General features: G+C 32.4%; 2 protein-coding genes across 4 annotated transcripts; one reads left to right on the top strand and one right to left on the bottom strand.

Moving 5' to 3' along the window:
- Positions 1-9: 9 nt before the first annotated feature.
- Positions 10-24,266, bottom strand: LOC113392064 (chitooligosaccharidolytic beta-N-acetylglucosaminidase). Of its 3 annotated transcripts, none has more exons than XM_026628303.2 (16): positions 24,243-24,266; positions 19,862-19,926; positions 12,454-12,590; positions 11,699-11,829; positions 11,052-11,157; positions 9,050-9,213; positions 5,551-5,659; positions 4,718-4,839; positions 4,506-4,640; positions 3,748-3,853; positions 3,447-3,622; positions 2,927-3,025; positions 2,474-2,594; positions 2,098-2,190; positions 429-576; positions 10-263 (listed from the first exon to the last, which is right to left on the bottom strand). In XM_026628303.2, the coding sequence occupies exons 1-16, from the start codon at positions 24,243-24,245 to the stop codon at positions 179-181; spliced, it is 1,800 nt and encodes a 599-aa protein (XP_026484088.1). In that variant the 5' UTR covers positions 24,246-24,266; the 3' UTR covers positions 10-178. The 3 variants fall into 3 exon arrangements, with proteins under 3 accessions (XP_026484088.1, XP_026484110.1, XP_026484099.1); XM_026628325.2 differs by lacking the exon at positions 24,243-24,266 and adding an exon at positions 24,064-24,213; XM_026628314.2 differs by lacking the exon at positions 24,243-24,266 and adding an exon at positions 21,338-21,432.
- LOC113392069 (transcription initiation factor IIE subunit beta) lies at positions 23,947-26,737 on the top strand. Its single transcript, XM_026628341.2, has 6 exons — positions 23,947-24,159; positions 24,576-24,680; positions 25,238-25,400; positions 26,014-26,123; positions 26,203-26,380; positions 26,458-26,737. Exons 1-6 carry the CDS (start codon positions 24,098-24,100, stop codon positions 26,716-26,718), a joined length of 879 nt encoding a protein of 292 aa, XP_026484126.1. The 5' UTR covers positions 23,947-24,097; the 3' UTR covers positions 26,719-26,737.
- The last annotated feature ends 1,222 nt before the right edge of the window (positions 26,738-27,959 follow it).

The following is a 27,959-nucleotide window of genomic DNA, read 5'->3' as shown; positions in this document are numbered from 1 at the left end:
ACAACTAAATAAAATAATATTTTTATTACTTTCCAACGAAGGAATAAAAAAATAATTAAGTAGAAAAATGAGTTTAATTTCACTGATCGGTTTCAAAATCTCAAGATATAGATTACAATTTGTGTCTTGATGAAACTCATAAGTCACGGGGTTCCCTCGTAACTCACGACGATCACGGCTACGCGTAGCAGTAGCCCTCGTTCTGGTAGCACCACTCGGGCTCGATCGACTCGGGCTGAATGCCCAACCGGACGAGACGTTCCCTGAAAGTAATCGCGTGTTAGCAAAGAATAGGCAGCGACCACATAAAATCTCGGCCACACAAAAACGGCCACCGGGGCCCGTTTGCCCGATGACTTATCTCGCCACGGAGGCGGTGCCAGGCGGTGCCAGGCGGTGCCAGGCGGTGCCAGGCGGTGCCAGCTCACCTGAGGTGCAGCATGCGCGCCTCGGCGTGGTGCCAGGTGGTGTCGGGCTCGGCCCACAGGCGCTCGGCGAGCGCGGCGGCGCGCGGCCACAGGCGCGCGTCGAGCGTGGCGGAGTCGGCCTGCTCCGACCACAGCGCCGCCTCGCCGCCTGCAACACCGTCTCGTTACTCACCGAGCGCTCGGGCTCCGACTTTGCTTTAGCTCGTCTGTATATTCGAAGCCGCCGCGTGCTATCATTATTTTGAAGTAGACGTAATGTTTCAAAAGGGATCATTATGGGCTACGTCCATTCTATAAGTTTCAGGAGCATTGCGAGTACGAGCGTCAGTATTTTCGCGAATCAATGGTTAACTCGATTTAAAACACGCTGCTGCTAAAATGCAAAAAATGTCGTATCTCGTCTCAATAAGCTATGTGAAGCGGCTAGGCCACGTCCGTCTTGCGATGTAAGAACCTAAAAACTATAGTCGGTTACTAACATTACCAAACAGTAAACAATATAATATATCTGAAATATATCCGATAACTGAGTCGTCTCTTTGGCAACGCGGTGCAAGCGATATATGAAGGCATAAACGACTTGTTCCAAGCCTGAATCCATTGGGAATATTCAAGTTGAGCAGATAATGGTAAAGGATGTCATATTTTTGCCCCAAAACAAACCCAAGATATACCAAGTCTATTGCTACATGTGTTGTCAATCCTCAAATGTATAGTATACATGTTCTGTATATTATATGGTGCACTTTTCCGAGATCAAATAAAATCTAAATACATTTTATTTAAGCAGGCTTTTGTTAAATATAAACCACTGGTGCAGAATGTAGATTCTTCCGGGAAGAACCGGCAAGAAACTCAAAACTAGGTACTTTTTAATACAAAGTCAGCATATACAATCAAAATATATTTTTAAGTCAAATTTTAAAAAATAATGTAGTATCGTCACTAATCGTGACAATATCACAAATGCCTTTAAAATACAAATTGAGGTCATTTATATATACAAGAAATAGAAAAGAACCTAAAATTGTTCCTTGTGTAACACCCATTTTTAGCTCAGATCAAGAATACTTTATTGCCGTAATAAAAAAATATTGAACTCTTTGACTTACGTATAAAAAAATGATATCGAGACCCTTTCGTGTTCTACACAATTAAATGCTTCAGACAAATCGCAGAATACTTATGTTGACTTGTACAATGTTCATTATTTATACGAACGTGTTTCTTAAGTCGATAAATAATTTGTCTTATATAATAGGAATATTCGAATATGATTTAATACGATTACATTGATTTCGTGTGCATCATTATTAATTTGCAATTATATTTACTGCCTTGTTTTCTACACTTTTGCATGCGATGCTATTAAACTTACTAAACTAAATTGGGATTATAGGAATATTAATGCAATTTTCTCAAGAATAGTTGCTTGTAAGTGATGTTTTACGACAAAGCTCCATAAAATGCGACACATTTTTCCTGCAACACCTGAATTTTATCATTAATTAGTCTAATTATGACAATCTAGACATATTTTTACAAGACTGCTATAAATAACACACACATAAGTGGCACTGGCTATTAATAAATTAATTCAGAGCGGTCATGTTTTATTTTAAGTTTAAGAAGATGTTTTAATCGTCATATTGACTGATGACTGACTTACCTAAAACTTGGTTCGAGTATTCCTGTGCCATTTGCATCGGACTGTTCTCGTAAACTTTCTGCCAGCCGATGTAAGGCGAACACCAATTGTTACCTGCACACGATTACATTTTCTCTTAAGATTCATTACAGTATATTAAAAACAAATCAAATTATCTACAGCTACAAAATTTTACGAAAATTTTAGCTGATCTGGTATTAACTGGTTTAAAATTTATTAAATAATGAAATGAAAGAGACTACTGTCAAGACTAAACATTAACAACGTACAAAGAATCAGTCAAATAGCTTTACAATTAAAATATATAATACAACATACACAAAAAACTGTGCCAAATTGTGAATATCGTTATTTTTGAAGTCTGTTTAGAACTCACCGCTTCCGACCCAGGCCCCATAGCCGCAGTCAAAGTACAGCGCGTCGTAGTTGGACATGATGAGACGATAGCCTTTCTCTAGGAGACCCTTTATCTGAGGGTCCACTCCGGTCGTCCAGACCTGGTAATTAATAATTGAATGACATTGTTTAAAATATTTTCGCAAAAATATTTTTAGGAAGACTGAAAGATGGCTTACTGCTGCATGCAGATTTTTTTGGTATTTTTCTTTTATCGATAACTTAGCAGGATCGTATCTTAACACGGCCTCTTAAAGCCTGAAAGCGCTGGGACAACCCTGTAGAGATCCCCAAACTTTCTCTATAAATGGACTATCTCAAGGGTAATCTTTTTCTAATCAATCCTGTGCAACAGAAGTGAAACTCTGCCTCAGAAACAGAAACAAAATTCTTCACTACACACGAAATAATTATATTCATGTTGGTGACTCACTTGAATGATATAGTCGTCCTTGTTGAGGAAGTTTTCAACGTGACTGAACTCCGTCAACGTGCTGGTCCACAGGATCAGAGGCAGACGTTTTCCAAATGCCTGGAAAAGTAAATTTCAAATCATATAAATAATTCGTAATGATATTTTCTCTGCAAAACACTTTCTTAATGATTCAATGTATAAAACTATTATTTTAAACATTTAAAATTACTTAATTTGTCAGGCAAAATTAAATTTCTCAGTTTTTTCATATATCTTCCTAAATTATAATTAACACTTAATCGATAGTTATAAGAATATTCTAGAAATTATTCGATTTACTTAAAGATAGTAGAATTTTCTACATTTCAATCCGGAACACGACAATACTAAGTATAATTTTTAACGGTAGGACATATAATTACATAGCCAGTCGGACTTGCACAAAGCCCTACCACCAAGTAAACTCCTATTATTCTTAAGCAAAACGAATATTCTATTGAATAAAGTAACCGGCATTGAATGTAAGTAATTCGCTCACTTTGTAAGCTCGGTCTTGGGCTTTAGTCTGGAAATAGTTCCAGAGCTTAAGATAGGACGCTCGGTCCAGGCCCCATCTATTCTCCAACATGAACTGCTGAATCTGCTGCGAGGAGTTCCAACAGCGTTCGCTCACTTCGTCCCCGCCCATGTGGAACAAGTCCGTATCGAATACCTCTAAAATTTTAAATTTTAATTTAAATTATTTACCGTTTATTTGTACCTTTGTGAAGAAAGACAAACTTATATTCGGCATTCGTTCCTTAGTATTCCAAAAGAGCACTTTAACCCAAACATCTCACCAGCCATATCTTTGTAAATATCCTCTAAGTAGTTGTACAGTTCTTCCTTGGTGGGGTTCAGTTGTCCACACGGAGGCTCTACACAGTACGACGCCCACGGTTCTGCCTGTAATTAGTAAAGTGTCTGCGTTTCATTATTTACATTTCCAGACTTTATTTTCTGAGAAATATGTTCAACATTGTTTCAACTTTGTATGAGTGTTAAAGCATTGTTTACATCGTCATAATTAGGTTTTTTCCTGTCGTCTTTAAAAAATATTGAAATATTATCGGCAAAGAATACTATATCACAAATACTTTTAACATAGAAAGAAAGATCGTTTATAAATAATAAAAATAAAAAAGGACCCAAAATTAATCCCTATGGGACTACCATTTTTAATGCAGATACAGAAGACTTCATGCCAGTAATATTATACTCGTATCAAAGAATTAAACAGTTGAAGCAATGGGATCAGGAGCTTTACCATTAACACCGTAATATTTTATCTTGTACAAAAGCGTTTCGTGCTGTACACAACCAAATGCTTTGGATAAATCACAGAACACGCCAATAGGATTCTGTTATTTCTTATAATATCTAATGCTGTAACTCGTTCAAATGAAAATTCAACACTACATTATTTGTTAGTAATTATATTATAATTTTTTTTTTATATTTCATTTAATTATGTATATTGGCTTCTATATTAGATGATTTTAAATGGGAAGTTATTTGTGTGTGTGTGTGTGCGTGCGTGTATGTGTGCGAGCCCGACCTTGAAGCAGACGGTGAGGCCGGAGTCCTGCCAGCCCTCGCCCACGTGCGCGGGCGCGTCGAACTCGGGCAGCACGCGCACGCCGCGCTCGCGCCCGAAGCGCACCACCTCGCGCAGCGCCGCCGCGGGGTACACCTGCCGGCGGGACGCACGCCTGTAGGCTGCCCGACACGCTTACGTCATGGACTTCTTGGCGCAGGCCGATCACTCACCTTGGAGGGACCGTAGGCGCCGTACTTCGTCAGCTCGGGGCGCCTGCTCGACACGAACGGGAAGCTTTGGCTGTCCGTGATGTGCCAGTGGAAGGTGTTCAACTTCACGGCGGCCATCGCCTCTGATATGGAAATGAAGAAGTGAAAGTATTCAGGAAACAATCAAAAACCAAGTAGGACCAGATAAAAATCAGAAAAATGTCATTACATGCTCTACCTAATATCTCTTCCAGAATACAATCACAAGATTTATTTACTAGCGAAGGAGAGAGGATGTAAGGAATGGATGTCCATTTTTTGTGTTGTCGACGATGCCCATAGACATAAACCTCGTAAGAAATATTAACCATTTCTTACATCACCAACGTGCCACAGACCTTGAAAACTAAGATGTAATGTCCCTTGTGCCTGTAGTTATATTGGCCCAATCATTCTTTAGACTGAAACACAACAGTGCTGAGTATTGCTGTTTGGCGGTCATATAAATGAGGCGTGGGTGGTATCTATCCAAATAACCTCACACATAGCCCTACCATCAACTGAAAAAGTTGATATGATGAATAAGATTACCTTCAAACTTAAGAAGAGGAACCTGTTTGAGTTGTTTTGATAGTTAATAGCTAAAGATTATAACACAATTATGAATTTTCAACGAACAGCAAAAAATAACCTAAATTCTGATAATGAGTCAACAAAATATTCATGAATCACGTAGCTTTTGGAAGCTGAATATTATGAGCTATAAAAGCCAAAATTTCTCTCAAACATTGATATACTACACATTGACTGAGCGAAAATCTTCTACACCAAAATCGATCACATAAAAGTCTTACCAATAGTAGCTTTAATAGACTCCACTGAGTAGTAATTTCTAGCGGTATCTAATAGAATTCCTCTGTACGGGTACACAGGCTTATCGTCGATAGTAACATCTCTCGCAATCTAAAAACAACGAAAAATAATATTTTTTTAATAATAAAGAAAAATATCTGTTAATGACGTAAAATACTATTTCTGTGTGATTTATCTTATCGATTTTAATTTAAAAAGCTATAAATGCATTGTAAATAGAAAAGTACTCGAACTAAAAACCAATTCGAAATCACCTAATTAAAATATATAAGCTATCGTATAGGAATCTTATCGTCTACGAAAGGGATATTCTGGTTTTTTGACATCACATATGTTGGTGGATTGGCAAATGAGCCGCTTAATGATAAGTGGTCACCACCACCCATAGACATTGGTTCTGTAAGAAAAAATAAAATTCCTCAAATCATCAATGCGCCCCTAACATTGGGAACTAAGATGTTATGACCCTTGTGCCTGCAGTTACAAAGGCTCACTCTTCAAACCCAGATAGACTTGCATATAGCTCTAGCACCAAGTAAATATAAAACGTCCAATAACGGACCAAATCCCTCTACCCTCTCTTTGTTCCAACATTGGCGGACATATCCATCTATGCATTGTCTTAAGATTTCTTTCAACATGCCATAATTTCCGGGGATTTTCCGTTATTAACTTGAATTTAATAGTAACTTGTAATTTAGAAAAAAAAACAACTATCGCTAATTTTTGTTTTACAATGCCATGCCATATAATAATCGTTGGTTTGGAATTGTTATTGGTTGATTTCTGCAATAAACATACCCAATCGGAACTAATATTAAAGAATGACTGCGGAGTTTTTCCGAATCTTACATAAGAAAATGTTTATCAAAGTTTTACATCTAAATCTATGTTTCTTTATAGTTTTATTTATGTGATTTTAATTAAATCTCTAAATTGATTAGTAAGAGTTCAAACTTCGATTAAGATAAAGGTTTTATTCTTAGATTAAACAATTATCTACATCGTGTACTACGAAAGAAACTAAACAAACGTGCCTACTTTACTATCTTGACATGCGTGACAGCCTCCCCTGACACTCGCCAAACGTCTTACTGCTAAAGTAGTGTGCATGTATTTATGAGCCAACCGTTGGTCACTATTTCTATCGACGCATTCTCAACTTTGACAAATCTATCTAGACATATAAATGGTCAAAGTATTTACTATTAAATAAAAAGGTGCTACATATAAAATTAAATATCGAGCTGAATTCATTGACCGTGCCGTAACCTTGCTGGCGATAATAAAGGAACGGGTTCTCTCGCGAACATTTACGAACAAGACGATCTCGGATCTGTATATAATAAGGTTCATTGTATTTCATTATTTTTTGTGTCATTTTCAATAACAATAAAATGTCACAGCATCTCCGTGTTGGGTGTTTGATGTTATGCAAATTGCTAAGTCAATGTTTGCCAGCCGGTTGTAGACCGAACATCAAAATGGACCTAAAGGAGATACGTGGCGGTTTTCGTTGTTTTAACCTTACGCTTATACGTACTCTTTTCTTAAATCTTTTTTTTTCTATTTACTGTTCTTATATCTTTTGTTTATATTGAGTAATGTATGCTTTGTCTAGTTTTTGTCAGGTGTTTTTCAGGTGTGTAGTGTTGTTTTCAATTGTAAAATATTATTGTCGAATTTTTTTTTTTCTAATAATGTTTCTTTCTTATTCTTAAACAGTGCGGTACTAACAAAGAGGCAAAGTGAATCAGAAAAAATAATAATAACAGTATTTAATCTATATATTTGTAATTATACAGGGTTATTGGTAATTCGACGTATTCCAGTAAATCAGAAGAAAAAAATAGATTTTAATTGATACTTTATTTTAAATAAATTACAGAAGTTGCATTTTTTGACTTATTTTGAAAATATCTAAAAAACGTTATAACTCAAAAATGGTTCACTTTTGCATGATGCATATGGGGGTTAAAAATTATCGCAAATAATCACCTCTATCACCTCCCAACGGGAAAACGTCGAATTACCAATAACCTGTATATGTAGATATCTATGTATAGTTTATTTGATATCATTTTGTGGGGAAATAATTAATATGTACATGTAAATAAATAATAATACAAGAAAAAAAATAGTACATTTTAAAACAAAAAATAAATTAGTACAGGAACCACCGTAAGCGAAAACTATTTTTCATAATTGCAACATCAGAAACGTTACAGTAATACTAATATTAATATTTGGATAAACTTGCATCCAAATGAAACCTTCGCGTTCAAAGATATTATTTTAATTTCAAAATAAAAATAATTAACAATAAAATACCTTAATTATATATATAAATAAATGAATCATATTGCTAATTGGATAAGATGGCAACACCAACAATTGACACGTCGTATTACATTACAATAATGGCGTCTAGAGGTCAGACAGTTATAAAATGAGGACATCGAGGAGAAGGATAAATATCTCATTAAACACATAAATACCAACAAGCTTGAGAAATATCTACTAATGAGTCTGAAATCCATACGACGGTTTTACTTAAAAAAAGTTTGTAACACAGGAACAGCTGGTCGATTCCAATCATGGTGATCCGTCTAACTACGGTCCACCTACGCAGGAGATATATTACGGCGGCTTGTGTGCAAACACTGACTTGAATTGGGCCGTATTGTGCAGAATTGTTTGAAACCACATACATACTAATAAAACATTATTAAAATTTTAAGGAGAGAAAGATAAGATCGTATATCGATCTTAAGATTTAAGGGTTTGAGCCCCTAGTGAGGCCAATAAAAATTAATTAAAATTTTAGCACGTTTTAACTAGTACCATATAATTTAATCTGCTAAGTTTCATTTTTTTTTAATTTCAGTATCATTAAATACTTCTATATATGTACTTACGAAAACCTCGCGACAAGCTTTTATGATTAAAGAAATTGTGTATAATGAGGTTATAAATTGATAGTTAAAATTTTAAAGGTAATTTTTTTTTCTTCTTTTTAGAGCATTTAAATAAAAGCTTTTTTAAAAAGTTTTTTTACTTTGAATTTATTATTTTTTATGACGTCGAATAACTACTTAGTTTTTACCGGGTTTCTCGGTATCTAAATTCCTAACCTGTGATTATTTCTGTAATCAAAAATGCTTGGAAGAACTGTAGGAACCTTATAAAAAAGTATATACATATAAGTACTCATATTCATTTATTTTAATTAAATCTTAAACTCCCACAGACGTTTAGAAGTTTAAGAGCGTTTATCCCAATTGCCGCGTCTCAGTTTCTGTCGTTTTCAAGCTTGTGTGCGTGTAACTGTGTATTCGTTTATAAGCACAACTACTTTAGTCAAGCCAATCAATATAAAGCATATTTCGCTCACAATCCCTTTAAAAAGTCTCGTGAAAACGGCATAAGTGTTTTTAAGAAGAAGAAGAACTAAAGTACTTAAATTAAAAAACATCTTACCAATAGATGGTTCCTGATATCATCGAAGACTATCAGCTGGGATAGGGTCTCCATGCCATGGCGGATACCGAAGAAATTGTTTCCAAAGATTGTAGCATTAATACGCTCAGTGGACTCCGGCGACACTCTCAGAGTGTAACTCTCGTCAAAGTCCAGCGAGAAATCTAAGAAATAGAAGCATCATGATCATTCTATACATAAGTTAAGTGCTTCTGACAACGAGTGTGGAAAATGACATAATTATATTCATAGATATAAACAGCGCAACTAAAATCTCTGAGGATTCTGCTTTGTGCTGTTTGTGAGTCAGGTTTTAATACAGGGTAGGCTCAGAGGGTTCAAAATACTCAAGCGTGAAGGGGGGCTTGTTGATGATGGTCAAGTTTTGGACCATTAGAATTGAACCACTGCATTTTTTTTTTGATCGGGGTTCTGAGATCGTCACAACACTGCCAGCCAGGCGTTTGTGAGCTGTCTCTTTTGGCCACACAAAATTATACTTGATATTAAAATTGTCATTATTTAGTTCTATAGTGAGTGGTAATAAAAGAGGTTTCTTTCTTCCTTGTAAACCTTGTAAGATACCTACTTGTATGTACCAATCGAAATATTACGATTTTGATTTAAATCAATGTACTCAATGTTAGAAATACCGACGAGTGAAAGTCAATTCAATTGAATATTTCGCAATAACACAATCAAGTTATTATGTTGTTTGTCTATGTATTTTACATTTATAACCTTACGTTGCAATTTCCTTCACTCGTTCGTTGACGTCCAATTTCATTCTCTGTATGCAAAATTTAAATATGAATCGCTTGAGTAGTTTAGTCGTGAAAACGCATCCATGACATTAGTTACGGTTTTCATTTCAAAGAAACGTTTACGATATAGTAAAGTTCATTGTTCATAGTATTAAAAGCTAAATTGCAAATTTATTAATAGTATAGTTGTTGTTAAATGAAATGATGCTTTAAATCGTTATAGATAAAGATGAAAATTGAATACAAGGTTTCATATATGAATAGGCGTACTGAATAAAAAGAATTCAAGGTCGGACTCGAGTAGCTATGTACGTCTGATTGTCCAGAGGATAAATAGCGATAAACAATGCAATATATAATTACATACTATATAACATATTGTTTAATTAGCATGATGTATTTATTAATATTATAATGAAACTACAAAAACAAGTTGTCTTTACAATCAATTTCGAATAATAAGCACGCAATTTTCTGATATAACAATATAAATAGTATAAGTTAAACTTTACCAATAGTAGCAATTGAGGATTGTACAGTCGATTATTTAAGTGTGTCAATAACTTTTCCCTAAGTATTGTTAAGTCATCTAATTCAAAAATGTACGAATATACTCAGAATATTTTTATTAATGAATATGAACTTTACGAAATTCGCGTGATAGGTAGTGTCTATCCAAACTCACGAGATTCAATTAATCTATCAAAATCTCAATGCTACCATTAAATTAAATAAACCATTAAATGGGACTTGATATATAACTCAAACTATATCTAGCGCGATACTGTCTTACAATATGAAGGCCAATATAAAATACATCCGCAAATGTATTTACTTTACACCTAAATTAGCGGAAACTACGTACGAAGTAGAGTTAGCAAAAAAAATTTTATTAAACTAACTATTAAAATTAAATTAATTAAATACTTTGAGGTGTCTTTGGCGTTTTTAAAATAAATTATGGAAATATGTAGGAGAAATTAATTATATAAATCTTACTATATCATAACAATATACATTAAACAAATTTAGTGGAAGACTGCCTTTAAAGCTGCCCAAAACACGTTCGGAATGCAATATATCATATTAATAAAACTTCCAATAACAACAACTGTGTTTAACGTGACAAATTTATTATTCAATCAAAAATAAATATCATTTGAAACGATAAAGAAATGTCTTATTTTAATATAATGTAAAATATTAATTATTGTTGATAAAAAAAAACTATAACATACCTGTGACGTCAGGATTGTTATTGACAAGATACACATAGACGGATTTGCCTGTTGTTTTAGGAGTAACACCTTTTGGTACGGCTTTGCTGACCAATTGTTTGAATCTCTGAAACGATAAATAGTTAGACATATTCTTATTCACCGCATGTTTTGTTCATAATGTAAATCTTGCTCGTCAATGCGATCATATGATGGTAACCAATGGTACAATTTAATGGATACAGTATATGTATACATAATACGCGCGGTGAATGCTGAATGAAATCTGGCTTTTAGCAGACTTTTACGACCAGCTTACTTTTATTGGTGAACTTTCCTGCCAAAATAAGGATAGTTGAGGCGCTTAAAAACGCATAATAAATAAAACCTTATTTGGCTTTTACGTCACCTTCGTTATGTAGAGTTGGTTCTATTCTACCCTGTTCGTTTTCCTCATCGGCGATAAAATAATTGACAACAAATTCAATAACAATTTTATACAAAGAAATGTTTTTCTTGTAGATTCTATTATATCAACATAGATCGATTCTGTTATACTATTTCTTACAAAAAATCTATCTAACCGAAAAAAGCTACAAAGGAATTTGACATATCATGAAGTACCTATTCATCAGCTGCAGGTGGATATAAAGCTTACAAAAACTCACCTGACCGGCTGCATTCATCAGGTCGTCTGACCTTCCGCGCTTCTCAATTTGTATTTCTATGTTGTTGATATTTATTTTGGACAAGAATCGCCCCAAGTCTGTATTACCCGTAGGCCTCGGCCACAAAAGACCTAGATTAAAACAAATATGATGAATGCTTGCAATTCTAAGATTTCTTTTAAGGGTCGACGAATATTTTTTTACCATACATTTACTTACATAGCCTTTACTATATATTTACTTTGCAAGGGTGTGCAAAGATTGAAAAACTTACAAAACCGGTGTGATTAAAAAAGTTTTTTTATCTCTCTCTTTAAGAGATTTTTTTTAAATTGCAAAGACAAAGAAAATTATGAGATTTTTAACTACTGATACACAAATTTAGTGTCGAGAATTTAAATTACATTATGTACCTTCAACCATTTATATCAATTAATTTAATCATATTATTCAGCGCTAGACCGCTGGCCCTTGGTAGTAAATATGCGAACGAAAATTGCGGCCAAAATATAATCTAATAGCCATTTTGAGATACTCTGGGCTGCACAGCGGGGAAATCCTTTACCAGGTAAATGTCAGATAAATACAGGTTATAAATATGCATGATTCAGACATCTTGTCAAGGCTATACAAACAACCAGAATTATGAGGAACCAACAAGCGATGATAGACGATCTTGCTCTACTCTTATACGGGGCTGGCGATGATTATACATTTATAAAATAATATACGATAATAAGGTGTCGTCGACATACCGAATTCGTTGCAGAACAATTTACAGGCTTCAAGTGAGAGTGCCGGCTCTGGGCTTTGCTGGTCGTGTTTTGTTTTACTGCACTTGCCATCCTCGCACTTCCAGTTCCACGCTGGATGGTCCTCCGCTGTGTTTACACTATTAAAGACAAGACCACAAACAAATTATAGTAAAACATATGTAAAAACTATAAACGTGCTAAAAAACACCTAGCAATTACCTATATTTTTGTTTTTTAAATCGGCAACTTAAAAACGTACCATAAATAACTGCCTGTAAAAATTGTATCAGAAATGAAAAACCATGGCTTTGTATTCGCTCGGTATCACGAGTGTAGTCGTACCTTACCAAGGAACGGTGTTACCTTCCTCTGCAATTGTTCGCAATAACCTTTGTTCCCTCTTGTCGAAGGAGTAGTTCCGTATGAATCTTTTTTTAGACTTGTCTATAATAATAGAGAATTTTAACAAAAAAAAACCGACTTCAAGTAGAATTTAATTTTCATTCCGTATTTTTTTTTCTTCTTCAAATTTAAATGGGACCAAACAGGAAGTACCCACTACCCATACAAGACCCAAACAAAATAAAAAATATATTTTCCATACCGATTCATTAACTGAGTTCTGAGGTAACAAATTGTACACCTTGTCTTTATTAAGTCAGTTAATAAATATAGTTTTTTTTTTGTAATCGTTAAATATGTGTGACGGAAAACTATAATTCAAAAGTTAATTCAAAATTCTTTCTTCCTCTTCCAAAAATAATCACAACACAAAATCAAAAAAAAAATTACAACATTTTAGTTCATGGTACCCTCTTAATTGTCACGTATGTGACATTGAACTATTTCTTAACAAGTGCTAAGATTAAGATACTTATATCTTCCGAATTAAGCGTATATATGCTCGATTATTAAATTTGCCCAATAAACCGTAACAGTTTGTTTTGCTATATTGGCGCAATGACGGTAGAAAACATTGTTTATAATTCTTCGAGTGCCAGTGTATATAGGCGAAGTTAAACACACAAGATCAAAATACCATTAGATTGCATTCCATACCATTCGAACGTCCGTATTTATAAAATTGGGACTCATTTTATATCCACAACGTAATACACTTAAAAATTTCGACTCGTATTGGCAAATTTTGTGTTGCTTTAATAGAAACCTTATTAATTTATATTCGGTATAATCCGTGGATTATATGTTCGGCGGTGAAGCCGTTTTAAATACCAATAAGCTAAGGCTTATATCCTTATCAACAAATCCTGCCTTTATTTTGACCGATCTGTTAACTGAATAATTCGAACCGTATTTAATAAAGTCCCGCACCATCGCATCGCATTTTTATGGCATCGGTAGGCGAACTGTCAAATGGGCCACCTGATCATCACATCTCCTGTCACCACTGCCCATAGACATTAGCACTGTATGACATTTTAGCAATTTCTTACATAACCAATCCTCCACCATCCTCGGGAACTGAGATTTTATGTCCTTTGAGCCTGTAGTTACACGGGTAAAACTACATACGAATATGGTTTTACCTTGATATTATACTATATTATTTATACTTTAGAAACCAATTCCATTTGCGTGATACTGCTCACGTCTTCGCCTCACTTCCATCTTCCAGACTCCTGGTTGTTAATGAGAATACTACGACAGGAAAACCCCGAAACCTTTTAATCAGACCAAATTTAACCCAGGACCTTTGAGTTTAGCTTTATAATTTTAACAAAAATAAAAAAATATATTTGTGCTGCTGCATTTTTAATTTTATGGTATATCTTATTGGTTTTATTAATTATTATTATTTTTGTCTTCCAAATCGAGCCTATATATGCCCTATTATTAAGTTTTCCCAATAAACCGTAATACCTTGTTTTGCTGTGTTGGCGGTAGAAAATGTTGTTTATAATTTTTTCTACATATAGCACGCTATCTAGTTTCTTGGTAATATGTAGGCCACATACATCACGATAACGCGAATATTCGCGAATACTTCGTACTTCGAAGTTGAAGACACTTCGCTCCGCTGTCGGTAAGCTCTCGCACATCAAAGGACAAGACTTAAATCAGACACCGTGCGACGCAATAAGTACGACCTATGTTTACGATTAGAGACATTTATTTTCTCAAAAGATTTACATTTAAATCAATTACAGAGATAATTACAAAACAATTAGGCGTACATAATACGATGAATATTACAGTAGCCTAAATAATATCAGTACAGTACAAAAAGGGATATTTTCTGTTGTAAGGTAGAGTAGTCTACTAAAAAATATAGTGCTTATACAAAGTGATAATGATACAATAACTATGGTAGGTGACATATTAGATTTATCTGATGTTTTTAAATTGGTGTGCCGTTCTGATTATGTTAATTTTTTTATATTGATAGCTAATGTATGGTATATAATGTGTGTTATTTATGATTATGTAATTTAATATTAATTAAATATTGTCTTATGTAAAAATTTAATATTATTGTGTATTTAACGATAACGATATTTATTGATACGTACTTAATATTATAATTTTAGTAAACTTACATAGTAATTTAGTAGTTTTAGTTGTTATTTTACATGAGGTATATTTATAAGTAACATTGTTTTAAATTAAGTAGTGTAGTTATTAGGTATTATGGTATATTAGTTATAGCATTGTTTATTTAGAGTTTTTTTATATAAAATTAAATTGAATATTACGAGATTTGTTTAATTTCGATATTCGATAACAAAATGTAACGATAACATTTTAGACCTCAATAGCCATCCATGCGACTTCGCGACAAACGATACGATGTTTACTATGTTTAATATATTTACTACTAGCTGTGCCCGCGACTTCGTGCGCATTTGAATTTAATAAAAAAGCTTGACTTTGTTATTATTTTACATATAATTCTAAAATAAAAGTAGACAAACAGACAAAAATTGTAAAAAATGTTATTTAGCTATATGTACCGTGTATACATACATATGCATTTAGTAAAACGCGGTTATTTTAATATTACAAACAGACACTCCAATTTTATTATATGTATAGATATATGACATTCGACATGGGCCGAAGGCGAATTTGTCTCGCGCGAACATATCGCGGTGAGTGCGGTCTAGGCATAATAGAGAAAACTATCTGCAGGGGTCTGCATAAATTAAAAAGGTTTGAAAGTATTCAATTTTATATAACACGTGCCGGTAGTTCAGCCCACTTCTGCTCCTCAATGGCGTTGGGAAAACAGTACGTAGATTTCATTCGGCGGGTTCAAATCGAGACGAATTCATTAAGTGGCGAGGATCCTTGATAATATTCTATAAAAGGTATACCAGTAGTCGAGCAGCGTGGTGGAGTAAGCTTCTCATAAAAGAGTAAACCTTAGCTTAACAGTACGACATTTATGAGCTGATACTTGTCCTTTACTTTTTAATACATTCAAGTTTACACAAAAGAAATAGACTTTGCTCACTTGCTCCCTTTGTTATTATACATATAGCTATGTATAATTATCACTAATGAGTTTTTGAGTCTTATTTAGTTGCAATTAACACTACTCTATCTGTTACTACAGAGTCCCCCGGCTTAGAGCCTACTCTAACATAGTCTAATGTAGTGTCATCTAATCAAAGACAATGAGATTTAGACATAGACAATTTTACTATTTTTTACTTATAAGATATTTTCCGAACAAATACGAGAAACCGGCAATTTAATATTTTCAAATCCATCCTTTGTTGTTTTAATTTTGTCGTTAACTCGAAAAAGACATCTTGTTTTTTGTGAAATGCAAAAACTACTAAACCTATGTAAATATAACTAATATAAAAAAAAACACGGCTTTTTGGAGGTTTTAGTATATAACATCATTTTAACATAAGCTGCACTTACTTTTACCAACTTAAAATTAAGACTATTAAAGTATAAATCGTAGGTAATTTTTCTGATTTCCTATTAGTTGTATGTATTTAATATGGCATAAAAACAGTCAGTTATTAAATATTTTATTTGTTGAGTCTAAATATTATAATACTAACTTTTTCACTAATTAATCTACCTTGTTGATCATACTGTTATTATAACTGGTTATAATTATAATAATTAATTTCAAATTATCCATACAATATTTTCTTATATATATTCATCTATCGATATCCGTGATTCATGTATTATTTTCCTGTAGTTGTGCACCCACCGGTGGCATGTGTAGTATGGAATATTCAAAAACATTCGAATTAACCTTCACCGATCTTATAACAATGTATTTTTGCAAATGGAAAGAATAACAGTAAAAAAAGTCATTTTAAGTAAACCTTTGATTATTTATGTCTAAAAGGACTGTTAATGCTGAAAAAGCGTCAAAAAAATAATAATAATGGCCAACAGTTGGCTACTAAGGACACGTACACTAGTAAAGTAGTATGGTGTTCGAGTGTGAACGTCAAGCGTAACTGTCACGCACTGTAAGATAATGCAGTTGGCTCATTTATTTAGGTTTTTTGGAGTGTGTCATTCTATCTAGATATGTAGATATGTTATCTAAGCGCTCGGTTATAAACAGCCTATTTTGGAAATGTATCATACAGCTTCCTAAAAAATAATTGGAAATAAGAGTAAGAAAATGTTAAAAATGATTACGGTCGATTTTCAAAGAAGCAAGAAGTACTAAGTGATCTAAATAAAACATCACATATTTTATGACGAATATGTATTAACATATACTAATGCTATGCAGTGATTAAGTACCTAACTGACAGAATAACTGTTAAGAAATATTTTTGTAGAATTAATAAAGAAAACGATTGTAATTTATGACAAAAAAATTGTATCCGTTATCTTTATTAATTCTACATCCTTCGAGCCGGATATAAATCAGACGGATATTAATTATTAATTATACAAAAATATTTCTTAACAGTAACAACACGTCAACTGACCACTGCTGGGTAAAGCTTCTTTTAAATACGTTAAGTCTTTTTCTACATTGCTCCATTGCGGGCTGGTGGATATACATGGGAGAATCTTATTGGACATAATATACACGCAATATATTTTCCATCAAGGCAGTAATGCTTATCTGGATTTAAACTAACAATCTTTTGTTTAGATTCACGAATTATATCCACACGGATATCTCGACTCACTATCGGCGTTAGATTTAGTACTTGTAATATTATTTGACAGAAAACTGGCGCTTGTCATCTCATCATATATGCGACAATATATGAATAGAATTTTCTCAATCAGTACGAGAGGATTTTTTCAAAATATTGACATGCTAAATATATATACTGGGTAGGGCTTTGTGCAAGCCCGTCTGGGTAGTTACCACCCACTCATCAGGTATTCTACCGCTAAACAACTGTACTCAGTATTGTTGTGTTACGGTTTGGAGGGTTTAAAGGAAGCCAGTGTAACTACAGGCACAAGGGATGTAACATCTTAGTTCCCAAGGTTGGTGGCACATTGGCGATATAAGGAAAGGTTAACATTTCTTACGGGGCTATTGTCTATAGGCAGTGATGACCATTTACCATCAGGTGGCCCATATGCTCGTCCGCCAATCTAAGGCATAAAAAATAATATATGCCTTATAAATCCTGATTAAAAAATAAATATTGATGACTAACATAAGTACATAGTACCTAATCAAAATGAAAAATAAGCTGCTGCACAAATTATATGCGCATAAATGCTAGCAGCATTTCTCTATTTAATTCCGATCCCCTGGGCGAAAAATCAACCAGCCGAGGCAATATATCTGTGTTATATGTTTTATAAAGATTTTCGTATTACTCCAAGTAAATATATAAATATATTTAGATTATTTTATTTTAAATGCTATATATGCATTATTTTTGCTTCATTGTTTGAAAAAAAACATCATCGAACTTAATTATGCCTATGAAAAGTATTGACAGTTAACTAATTATATAAAAAACTATTCGTACCCTTTTTTATATCACTACATATAAGCACAATTATGTATGTATGTATGTAATATATTCTATAGAGGGTGTTGGAGGGTAAGGGTTGGGTGGGTAGAAAACGAAGCTTGTTTTAACACCAGAATATAATCCGACACATTTACATTACATTTAGGTGCATAATAAGGCACTCTAAATAACAGATAATGAACAAAGTTCCTCTATAATAGCCTTATAGATATACGAGCTATATAAAAATACTATTACGCTATGCCATACTAAAGGTTATTAATAATTCATCTAAAAACTAGACGAATTCATCAATTTTGCATAAACATCTGAGTTTGCCGATACTGTTTTGATCATTATCTTATCAATAACCCCATTACCGACCTGCCAAATACTGACTAACAAAACCTGTTAGTGATAACACAGAAGAGTATATCTTTCACGATATATTAAAGTAACGTTAGCGAAAATTATGTCATATATAAAATACATTATCATTACTATATATTATTATTCAGAACAATGTATATTATTATAATAACTTTAAAACAAAATATAGCTCGATAATTCAACGGTAAACGGGCTGTTAAACGATGTGAAAGTCGCAGGTTCGTACTTTTCTGTAAGAACGAACTTGAAATAAAACACGGTCGTGAAATGTAAGAAAGTTTTAGCGTTATTGAATATAGTAATAACTACAGCATTTAAAGACACGCAACGAACTAGCATATGATAAGTCGGTTTTCAACATATCACGAGTGATATATAAATTACTAGGTGCCTGTCCCGACTTCGTTCCGGTGAAATTCATACAAAGTTATCACTCCCATAAACATAACATAAACAGCCTGTAAATTTCCCACTGCTGGGCTAAGGCCTCCTCTCCCTTTGAGGAGAAGGTATGGAGCATATTCCACCACGCTGTTGGTGGAATTCACATGTGGCAGAATTTCGTTGAAATTAGACACATGCAGGTTTCCTCACGATGTTTTCCTTCACCGGCGAGCACGAGATGAATTATAAACACAAATTCAATTACAAGCACATGAAAATTCAGTGGTGCCTGCCTGGGTTTGAACCCGAAGTCATCGGTTAAGATGCACGTGTTCTAACCACTGGGCCATCTCGGCTTTTTTTATCACTCCCATTTACCCCTAATTTTAAAGTTAAATTTTCCAAAAAATCAAAAGTGAGCATCTACACGAAAGGAATAACTATGATTTTAAAGTTAATCGGATCTATGGTTTCGTAGATCTCCAGATAAGTCAGTGGTATTTCATTTATTATGTATATTATAATAATAAATAAAAGATAAAATATTAGAATTGCAGTCATACAGAGTATCATTAGTACTAATTACTCTCTTATAAGAAACCATTTTCTCAAGAGAAAAGTATTTAATAAATAATTCGCTCAAAACAGACATAATTGTGCAAAAATAAAAAAATATATGAAGAGTTCGCACTTACCATTGAAGTATTATAAATAAATAAATTATATTTAAAAATAATTTGTGACGCCACATTTTGTGAACCTGTAACAATAAAATGATTTATTAAATTGAATTAGATCAAGCCTGAACGTGACGTGACGTGCCATGAACATTTTTAATATAACAAAAAAAAAATCCGAGATAAAATATTCGTATTTTAAACTCATAAATCTGGGACTTTTTGTCGAGGGACCGTCTGACATTTTATAATTTAAGGCATTATTTTAAAGTAGCTATGGCAAATCTTACGTCTTATCGTCTTAAAGCTGGTAAGCACTACGGACGAATCAATTCGTTTAAAAGGGCGCCATATTCACATGTTTGAAAAAGGTCTTGTCTTACTAACGCCAAACTAAAAGCATATCGTACGGCATATATACATTTTAGCGACTAATATTTTCAAGTCTTATAAATTTATTAATTGTCCCTCCCGACTCATACATCAATTTATACAAAGTCAAAAATTGTTGGTATAATATTTTGTATAAATGACAGTTGTTATGGAAAGTCATTAGTAAAATTAGTTACATATTTAATAATGCAAATGAGTTTAACGGTTCTTTTCTCCACTGAACAAAGAAACACACACACTTTTTTTTTATTTATAGTCAGCGCAGTGTTAACACTAGGGTACACAAAATAATAAAAAAAATATATTTCAATAGGTATACGAGTATGCATATCAAAAAATAAATACGATATTATGAATATATCTAATACATTATTAATCACGATTACGACAAGCAACGTTTTAAGGACGTAGAATCGGTCGAAGCGCCTTTATCCTGGAGTTTTATTTGTCAACTTATTTGTAACGTTATTTTTTATTCTCTAGTACTGGCCACTTATGACTGGCAAGGGCATCAAATTTAAAGATATTCGTTCTATATAATTATTATAACATAGGTATTCATTATTACTAAAGAAGCATGACACTCTTAAAAATATAACTCAAATAAATACCTTTCTCGGAAATGTTAGAAAAAATATAATGAATAGGTTATTTGTATTCAAATCAAATATCTATTTTATGTAAATTTGGTTTAAATGAGAAAAATAACTTATACTGTATCGTTAAATACTTAAGAACAAGGTCTATGACCTGATTTAATCACATTATATCATCCGTTACTAGTTATCCTATAAAAAAAGCATTAGCAACTAAACCCTCGGTCAGTCGGTTAAAAAGGGGTATCCGGTACTATTCTTTCAAAAAATGTTAATTCGTTTAAAAATAACTTGCGAATTCCATTGATATCATATTTATTTAAGAACATTTTCTTGTAACTGACGTTCGGTAAATAAATGCTTGACAACCGGTTAAAATATATTGTAACAATCTTAAACACGTCAAAAACGCACTTTAAAACCTACTAAATATAGCACATTTTAGTAGCAATACATGTAATGACTCAGACGAAGCGTTTGTAATACGTACTATATAGGTACATACCTCGTAATTCCGCCTGCGTCCACTCGATGTCACGAATGCCGACACAGTGACAAGAGTTGGACAAAATATATATCAATAATTTCCCGCCTAATTTGCGTTCGATGGAACAAGTTTTGCGGACCTACTACTTTTTTTAAATAAAAAAAATAAATGATGTTATTCAACTATATTCACAATAAAAACTTTTTATGTTTAAATAACTAAATATTACATATGAAAAATAAAAACCTTACATAAAATTAAATGTTAATGTTCTAACAAATATTTGACTTTGAATCAACATCGTTTTCTAAACAAAATAAGTTTATATGGATGATAATATTTTAGCATGGCAATTAGGTACCTGATAAGTATAGACTTAGGCAAATAAATATAGATTTACTTATATGATACTTTGCGTCAGACTTCCTACCACCTAACCATACTGTTGTACTGCGAAATTAGCAGTTAATTTTTTTTTATTGGGAAATACTCATATAATGGTATCTATCACATGGCTTAATACGCATAGCAAAGAACAATGACAATGTGAATGTTACATGGACGATACTTAGCCCTTCAATTCTGACTCCTGAGCCCGTTCCTAGCCCAAGCTTGACACTTGCTTAAAGGCTCAAACTAGAAATGTTAATAATTCCATTTGGAGCCATTGAGATAGGTTATTTAAAAATTATTTAAAAAAAAAAACAATCTTTTGTTACCAACAAAAAAAGTCTGGTGATGGTACTATGGTGTGTTTTTAACTATGACATATTAAGTCATTTTAGACGAATTGATTATACATATTATACTCTTCTAAGTGCAATTTTGTTTAGCTTGAAACATTTATTATATGTTAAGACTTACCCTGATAATTACATAAAAGCACAATAAATGCAACTTTTAAGTAATAACAAATAAAACAAAAACAAAATAAGCTTCAAATTAAAAAAAGTAGTTTCAGAAAAAGGAAAGGACTATTTAAAAGGAATTACGACGCAATAATAATAAAAAAATTATAAATAAATAGTCCACCATTTCGCACGAGTAGAATAATAAGAAACATACAAAAAAAAAAACATTTATCTCGTTTTTATTAGATACCTAAAAGATAAGAAAACTTATTTATGTAAATGAAGTCGAGTTTTGCACCAAGAATTTATCCTCTTAGGACCCTATATATACCGGAGCGGAGCTCTGCTATATTATAGTCTACAGATAGTTTTTAATTAATATAATATCTTCATTTTTAATACCACGATATCTTACTTATCTACTTATATCCACAAATATTAATTCAGAAAAGGCACAACTTTGCCCACATTCAAAACGCAAATATTTCCAGAAATCTATAATTAATAGTATAAAATATTCAAAGTTTCAAAGTCAAAGTTCTTTATATGGATTTAGTTCTCTGTGGTCGGTATAGGCTATATTTTAAAGATTATGTATTTTACTACATGGATCAACATCGTTTATTTATTTTTTTTAAATATGTGATGTTTTTCGTATGGACTCCCGTAGGTCGTGATGATTCTCTTATTTTAGGTAGACGCATATAAGTGTGTTTGAACTTTGTATCATTTGATTCATCTCATTAAAGTATTAATCTATATATTGGTTTGATGAGAAGGTTCAGAGGCAGCCTAAATAAAATTTGACCAGCATTGCTGATGGTTTTGCTGATGCCATAGCCATAGCCATTTTGTAAAAGGAAAAGTAATAAGCAAAGTTTAAATTTATAAATAGCTAAAAGACTATCCTAATTCCAATATACTATATATAACGTTAAAAGGGAAAACATAAGCTAAATAATATAATAAATTGTCATTTTTATCATTATAACAGTATTTTTCATGACTAGTAAAGTACATTAATTATTCAATTTCTTCTGTATCTTCAGCGACCAGTCCTAACTTTGCATAGGTAAGATTACATTTTATCGACATTATACAGAGCTAAAAAAAGTATTACTGTTTGGTGGTAGAATATATGTAAAATGATTAAATATTTAAATGCAAATTATATTAAAATAAATAAATACATATTTTTCGTTTATAAAATAACCACAAAAATAAATTTAGTATTGCTGTTTCATTAAATATAGATTACCTATTAGTAAAAACTAGTTAAATGTTTATGTCTTAATTTCATTGTATTGGTACACATAATTGTTTATACGCCAGAATTAGAGTAGAGTTTATGCTGGAGGACTTCGGGGAATAATACTCAGTATATAGTGTCAGTAGTAACTAAATAAGACTAAGAACTCAATCGTGATAATTGTACATATTTATCTTATAATATTAAACTGAACCTATTAACACACATTTTGTAGGCTTCTTATTTAATTAACTTAGAACACAATATTAAGTTAACCCAACCTCATTGCCATTACCTTCGAATTATTTAAATTTCTAAGAATTATTATTCTGATATTCCTTATAAAATGGCAAGAGTAAATTTACAATTTGATAATGCATTTTATTTCAGTATCTTAAAGATTTATACAAGATCGCCATTAGAAAATACATTATTAATAAACGATATTTTTCACTAGGAAGTTTTCTTTTGTTTTGTGGCTTTTATTTGTGCCGAGAAGGCAACACTAGAAAGTTTCGTCATAACGACTTTGGCAACACTTAACGTAAAATGTCAAGATGAAATGTGAGATTGTGTCTTGTATTTTGACAATTAAGAACTGAAGCAATGAAAACAATAATAGATTTTTAAAAAACTATACTCACTTTTTGAGGAAGATTTGTAATTTTTTAAGAAAATATGGATCCAGCACTTTTAAGAGAACGAGAGCTATTTAGAAAAAAGGCACTTGCGACACCAACGTACGTTTCATTCTCGTTTGCTTCGTAACTACTACGGAGTGTATATTATATTCGCTTTGGAAACTACTATCCCCTTCACTTACCATACAAGAAGCGAATAACTTTCTCTTCTCTCGCTCCCACTCGTCACAATACCGCGAATTATTTTATCCATGAAATTATAACATACGATACACAGTAATGAGTTCGAATAATGATTCTGAATGCAAATCGAGATCTTTATCTTATCTTTTTAATTGACACTCAATAAACAATTTCCATAATAATAAAAACCACAATATTTCTAAAAAAGCTTATTTTATTATGTTTTTCTCTTGACAAATGTTGGTTTAATCTAATCTGTATTAAAAATATTAAAAACTTTAAAAATATTCCAAATGAGTAAAATTATAAAATGTTTCTAAACTTTATTCCAGTGTTGAGAAGAAAAAAAGAGATGAATCTTCATTTAAAGATGAGAGCAAAAAGAAATCTAAATCATCAAGCTCGGCCAGTGCAGCGCCGAAGCTGGAGGGAACTAAGTAAGGACAATGTTATAAAAACTTTCAATATTTACTATATGATGAAATTTGTGGAATAAATGGATCTATAAATAGTTAATTCATAGATGTATTTATTATAAATGAAATAAATATTTTATACATAGACAATGGATTATAGTAAAGCACACAATATTTGCAGCTAATATTATGCTAATATTATACTTTATAGAGCTTTTAATTTTCTTCGCACTTATGACTTATCAAATTTGCAACAAAATTTAAATTACATTGAATGTTTTGCACTGCTGCACTTATTGGTACTGAAACGAAGGATGAGATTTTTTTAAGTAAATATTTTACGAAATCCAATAGCTTTAGAACAACTATTATATACACATATATTCAAGTGTTTGCTTATAGCGCAGCTAAGAAAAACACTTGATGGATAAAAAAAAAAGTATTTCTTAGTATATAAATATAAATGATTAGCAGTAAAATCTACCCAATCCTTATTTCAGCAAAAACAAATTACACCAATCTCACATAAACAGGACAATATTAAAAAAGAACTAATGTAAATATAATGTTGTTTTCAGTTATAAGACAATGGCGGGCAGCTCCTCCTATAGGTTTGGGGTGCTTGCCCGCATTGTTAGACACATGAAGTCCAGGCATCAGGATGGAGACGATCATCCTTTAACATTGGATGAAATTCTGGATGAAACTAATCAACTGGACGTTGGAAATAAAATAAAACAGGTTTCTTATTTATTGTCTACTAAATCAGTTTTTTGTTACTGTTATTTTATATCCACAGATGTGCTATCTGTGGCATTACTATTTCTTATTGATATCATATTAATATTCTTGCATATATATTTTTATAATCAAGGCAACATCAGAATTTAAATCAAGTAGGATTTCTTGAGTCACTTGATTTATCATTTTTTATGATTGATTTAAAGCTGACTCAGCCTTTTGAGTCTGAATATACACTACTGATATAAACTATTAAGAAACTCAGTGGGTACTCTTTTTCTTATATTAAATTACATAATCAGCTATATACAATAAAACTTGTACATAAGAAGTACATTTTAACCTACTGTTAATTGACATGTCAATTTTAAATTTTGCAATAATAATAATAATTCTGATGGCAATACAATATTAAATTGAACTTTATTATGTAACATAAAGGTTCATAGAACAATCTTCTAGAATAGCTACTATGTGCCTGCACATAGCCAGAATAAGACACATAAGACTTCTTAGTTAAGTCCAATTCATTACACACACATCAGAGCATTTTTATTTAATTCATTTGAAATACGTAATAAACAGGCTGTCAATCAAATAATATTTTTTTCAGTGGTTACAAACTGAGGCTTTACAGAATAATCCTAAAATAGAATGTACATTTGACAGTAAATACATATTTAAACCTGTATATAAAATTAAAGACAAAAAATCATTATTAAGGTAAGATTTTATTTCAAACTCTCAATAATATTTTTATAAGATTAGTGTATTCATTGATAATACCATATTTTTTTTGTAGATTACTAAAGCAGCATGACTTAAAAGGTCTAGGAGGGATTTTCCTAGAAGATGTCCAAGAATCTTTACCTCATTGTGAAAGAGCCCTGAAAAGTTTAGCTCAAGAGATATTGTACATAACCCGACCAACTGATAAAAAGAAAATATTGTTTTACAATGACAAAACTGCTACGCTAGACGTTAGTAACACAAGCAATCATATAAAACCTTTAAATGTCAATCAAACAATCTTTCTCAATTTATTCTTTTTTTTTAGGTTGATGAAGAATTTGTTAAATTATGGCGTGCTACTGCCGTGGACGCTATGGATGATGCGAAAATCGAAGAGTATTTAGAGAAGCAAGGTATCAAATCTATGCAGGATCATGGTCCTAGAAAACCCATAGTGCCAAAGAGGAAAAAAGTTAGTCAGAAAAGAAGACAGTTCAAGAAACCTAGAGACAACGAACATCTAGCTGATGTGCTCGAAACATATGAGGATAACACATTAACACAAAAAGGAGTTAGTATTAAGTGAAATAAATAAATCAAATATAGATTATTTCCTTATTTATTTTCTTTCAAATTTCTTAATGTCGATGGCAGGTGGCATATTTGCCTTGACACTGTCACCTGTTGGGGCCAAATACTAGGGCACAACATAGAAAATAATCAGCAATAATCGTTATTATTTTCTTAATATTACAAATTTAGTTGTCAAAATTTTAAAACAAGCATTTTAACAAAAATTTTAATAATATAACCAACTGACAGCTGCCGATATGCCGATCAAATTAAAAATTTACAACAAAAAGTCATTAGCAAATTAAATGAAACAATACCTAAGAAATATAATGGCTAATTACCATTATATAAAACTTATTGCAAATTTACACCTAATGGGTGATGATGAGGGGTTTTTTATAAATTTCTAGTGCTTTGAATATTCAAATACATTAATAAATCTAATTATTATTTATAATTATATGTATGTAAATTAAAATGATACATAATTATCGTATCTATGATCTAGATTGTAATTATGTGATTGGAAAACTTAGTTTATAATATAAAATATTTTTTCTTCGTACGTTATGTATTTTTAAACAATGAACAATTAAATTTTTATAATATATTTAAATTAAGATCTTATAACAAAATTCTTAAAACACTTTTCTGTTTCACGCATTTAGTTTAACTTTACATTTGACAAGATATTATTGAAAAACAATCTATAAACTAAAAGCTTCAAACTTAGGCACCCTTCGTATCTACTAAATTACAATCGAAACGAAATGAAAGGTTACGTATTGAATCTCACTTATGACGTATTTAATGAATTAAAACAAGGAGGAAATCCTTTAAAGTAGTAGCTTGTAAATTTGCCATAGGCCATAACTAAGTTCTCTCCTTTTGCGGAAAGGCTTATTCTACTACGCTGCTCCTATGCGTGTTGGTGGATACACAACAGGTATCAGAATTATGCATGGCATGGTGAAGCATCCTCAAGAGTTGGTTAGGCACGCTTGGGCCCTTATACTTTACCACGGGCGGCCAGCGGAAAAGCCGTTTCTTTGGATTTCCCGGTGTCCGCTAGATCAATATGATGGACTGTCGCCTCCACCGGACCACTTATCGCGGCAAAGCTCGCTCAGGCACGGGCTGTACGTTGACTGAAACGCGACTGCAAGTATCCACTTTACGAGTTTTTCACCATGCGTACGGTGGCAACAAGCCAGACCTATGATTAACAACCTACCACCAGACGAGTAGATGATC

The sequence above is a fragment of the Vanessa tameamea genome, chromosome 10 (assembly GCF_037043105.1).
Source record: "Vanessa tameamea isolate UH-Manoa-2023 chromosome 10, ilVanTame1 primary haplotype, whole genome shotgun sequence".
Classification (NCBI taxonomy): Eukaryota; Metazoa; Arthropoda; class Insecta; order Lepidoptera; family Nymphalidae; genus Vanessa; species Vanessa tameamea.
This window is presented reverse-complemented; position numbering and strand designations above follow the sequence as displayed.

Coding starts and splice junctions, on each gene's coding strand:
- LOC113392064 (XM_026628303.2), bottom strand. Junction 11,830..12,453: donor ATTGTTCTGCAACGAATTCG/GTATGTCGACGA, acceptor GTTTTAATCTAG/GTCTTTTGTGGCCGAGGCCT. Junction 11,158..11,698: donor TGATGAATGCAGCCGGTCAG/GTGAGTTTTTGT, acceptor TTATCGTTTCAG/AGATTCAAACAATTGGTCAG.
- LOC113392069 (XM_026628341.2), top strand. CDS start 24,098: ATGGATCCAGCACTTTTAAGAGAACGAGAGCTATTTAGAAAAAAGGCA. Junction 24,681..25,237: donor CCGAAGCTGGAGGGAACTAA/GTAAGGACAATG, acceptor TGTTGTTTTCAG/TTATAAGACAATGGCGGGCA. Junction 26,124..26,202: donor GACAAAAAATCATTATTAAG/GTAAGATTTTAT, acceptor TTTTTTTTGTAG/ATTACTAAAGCAGCATGACT.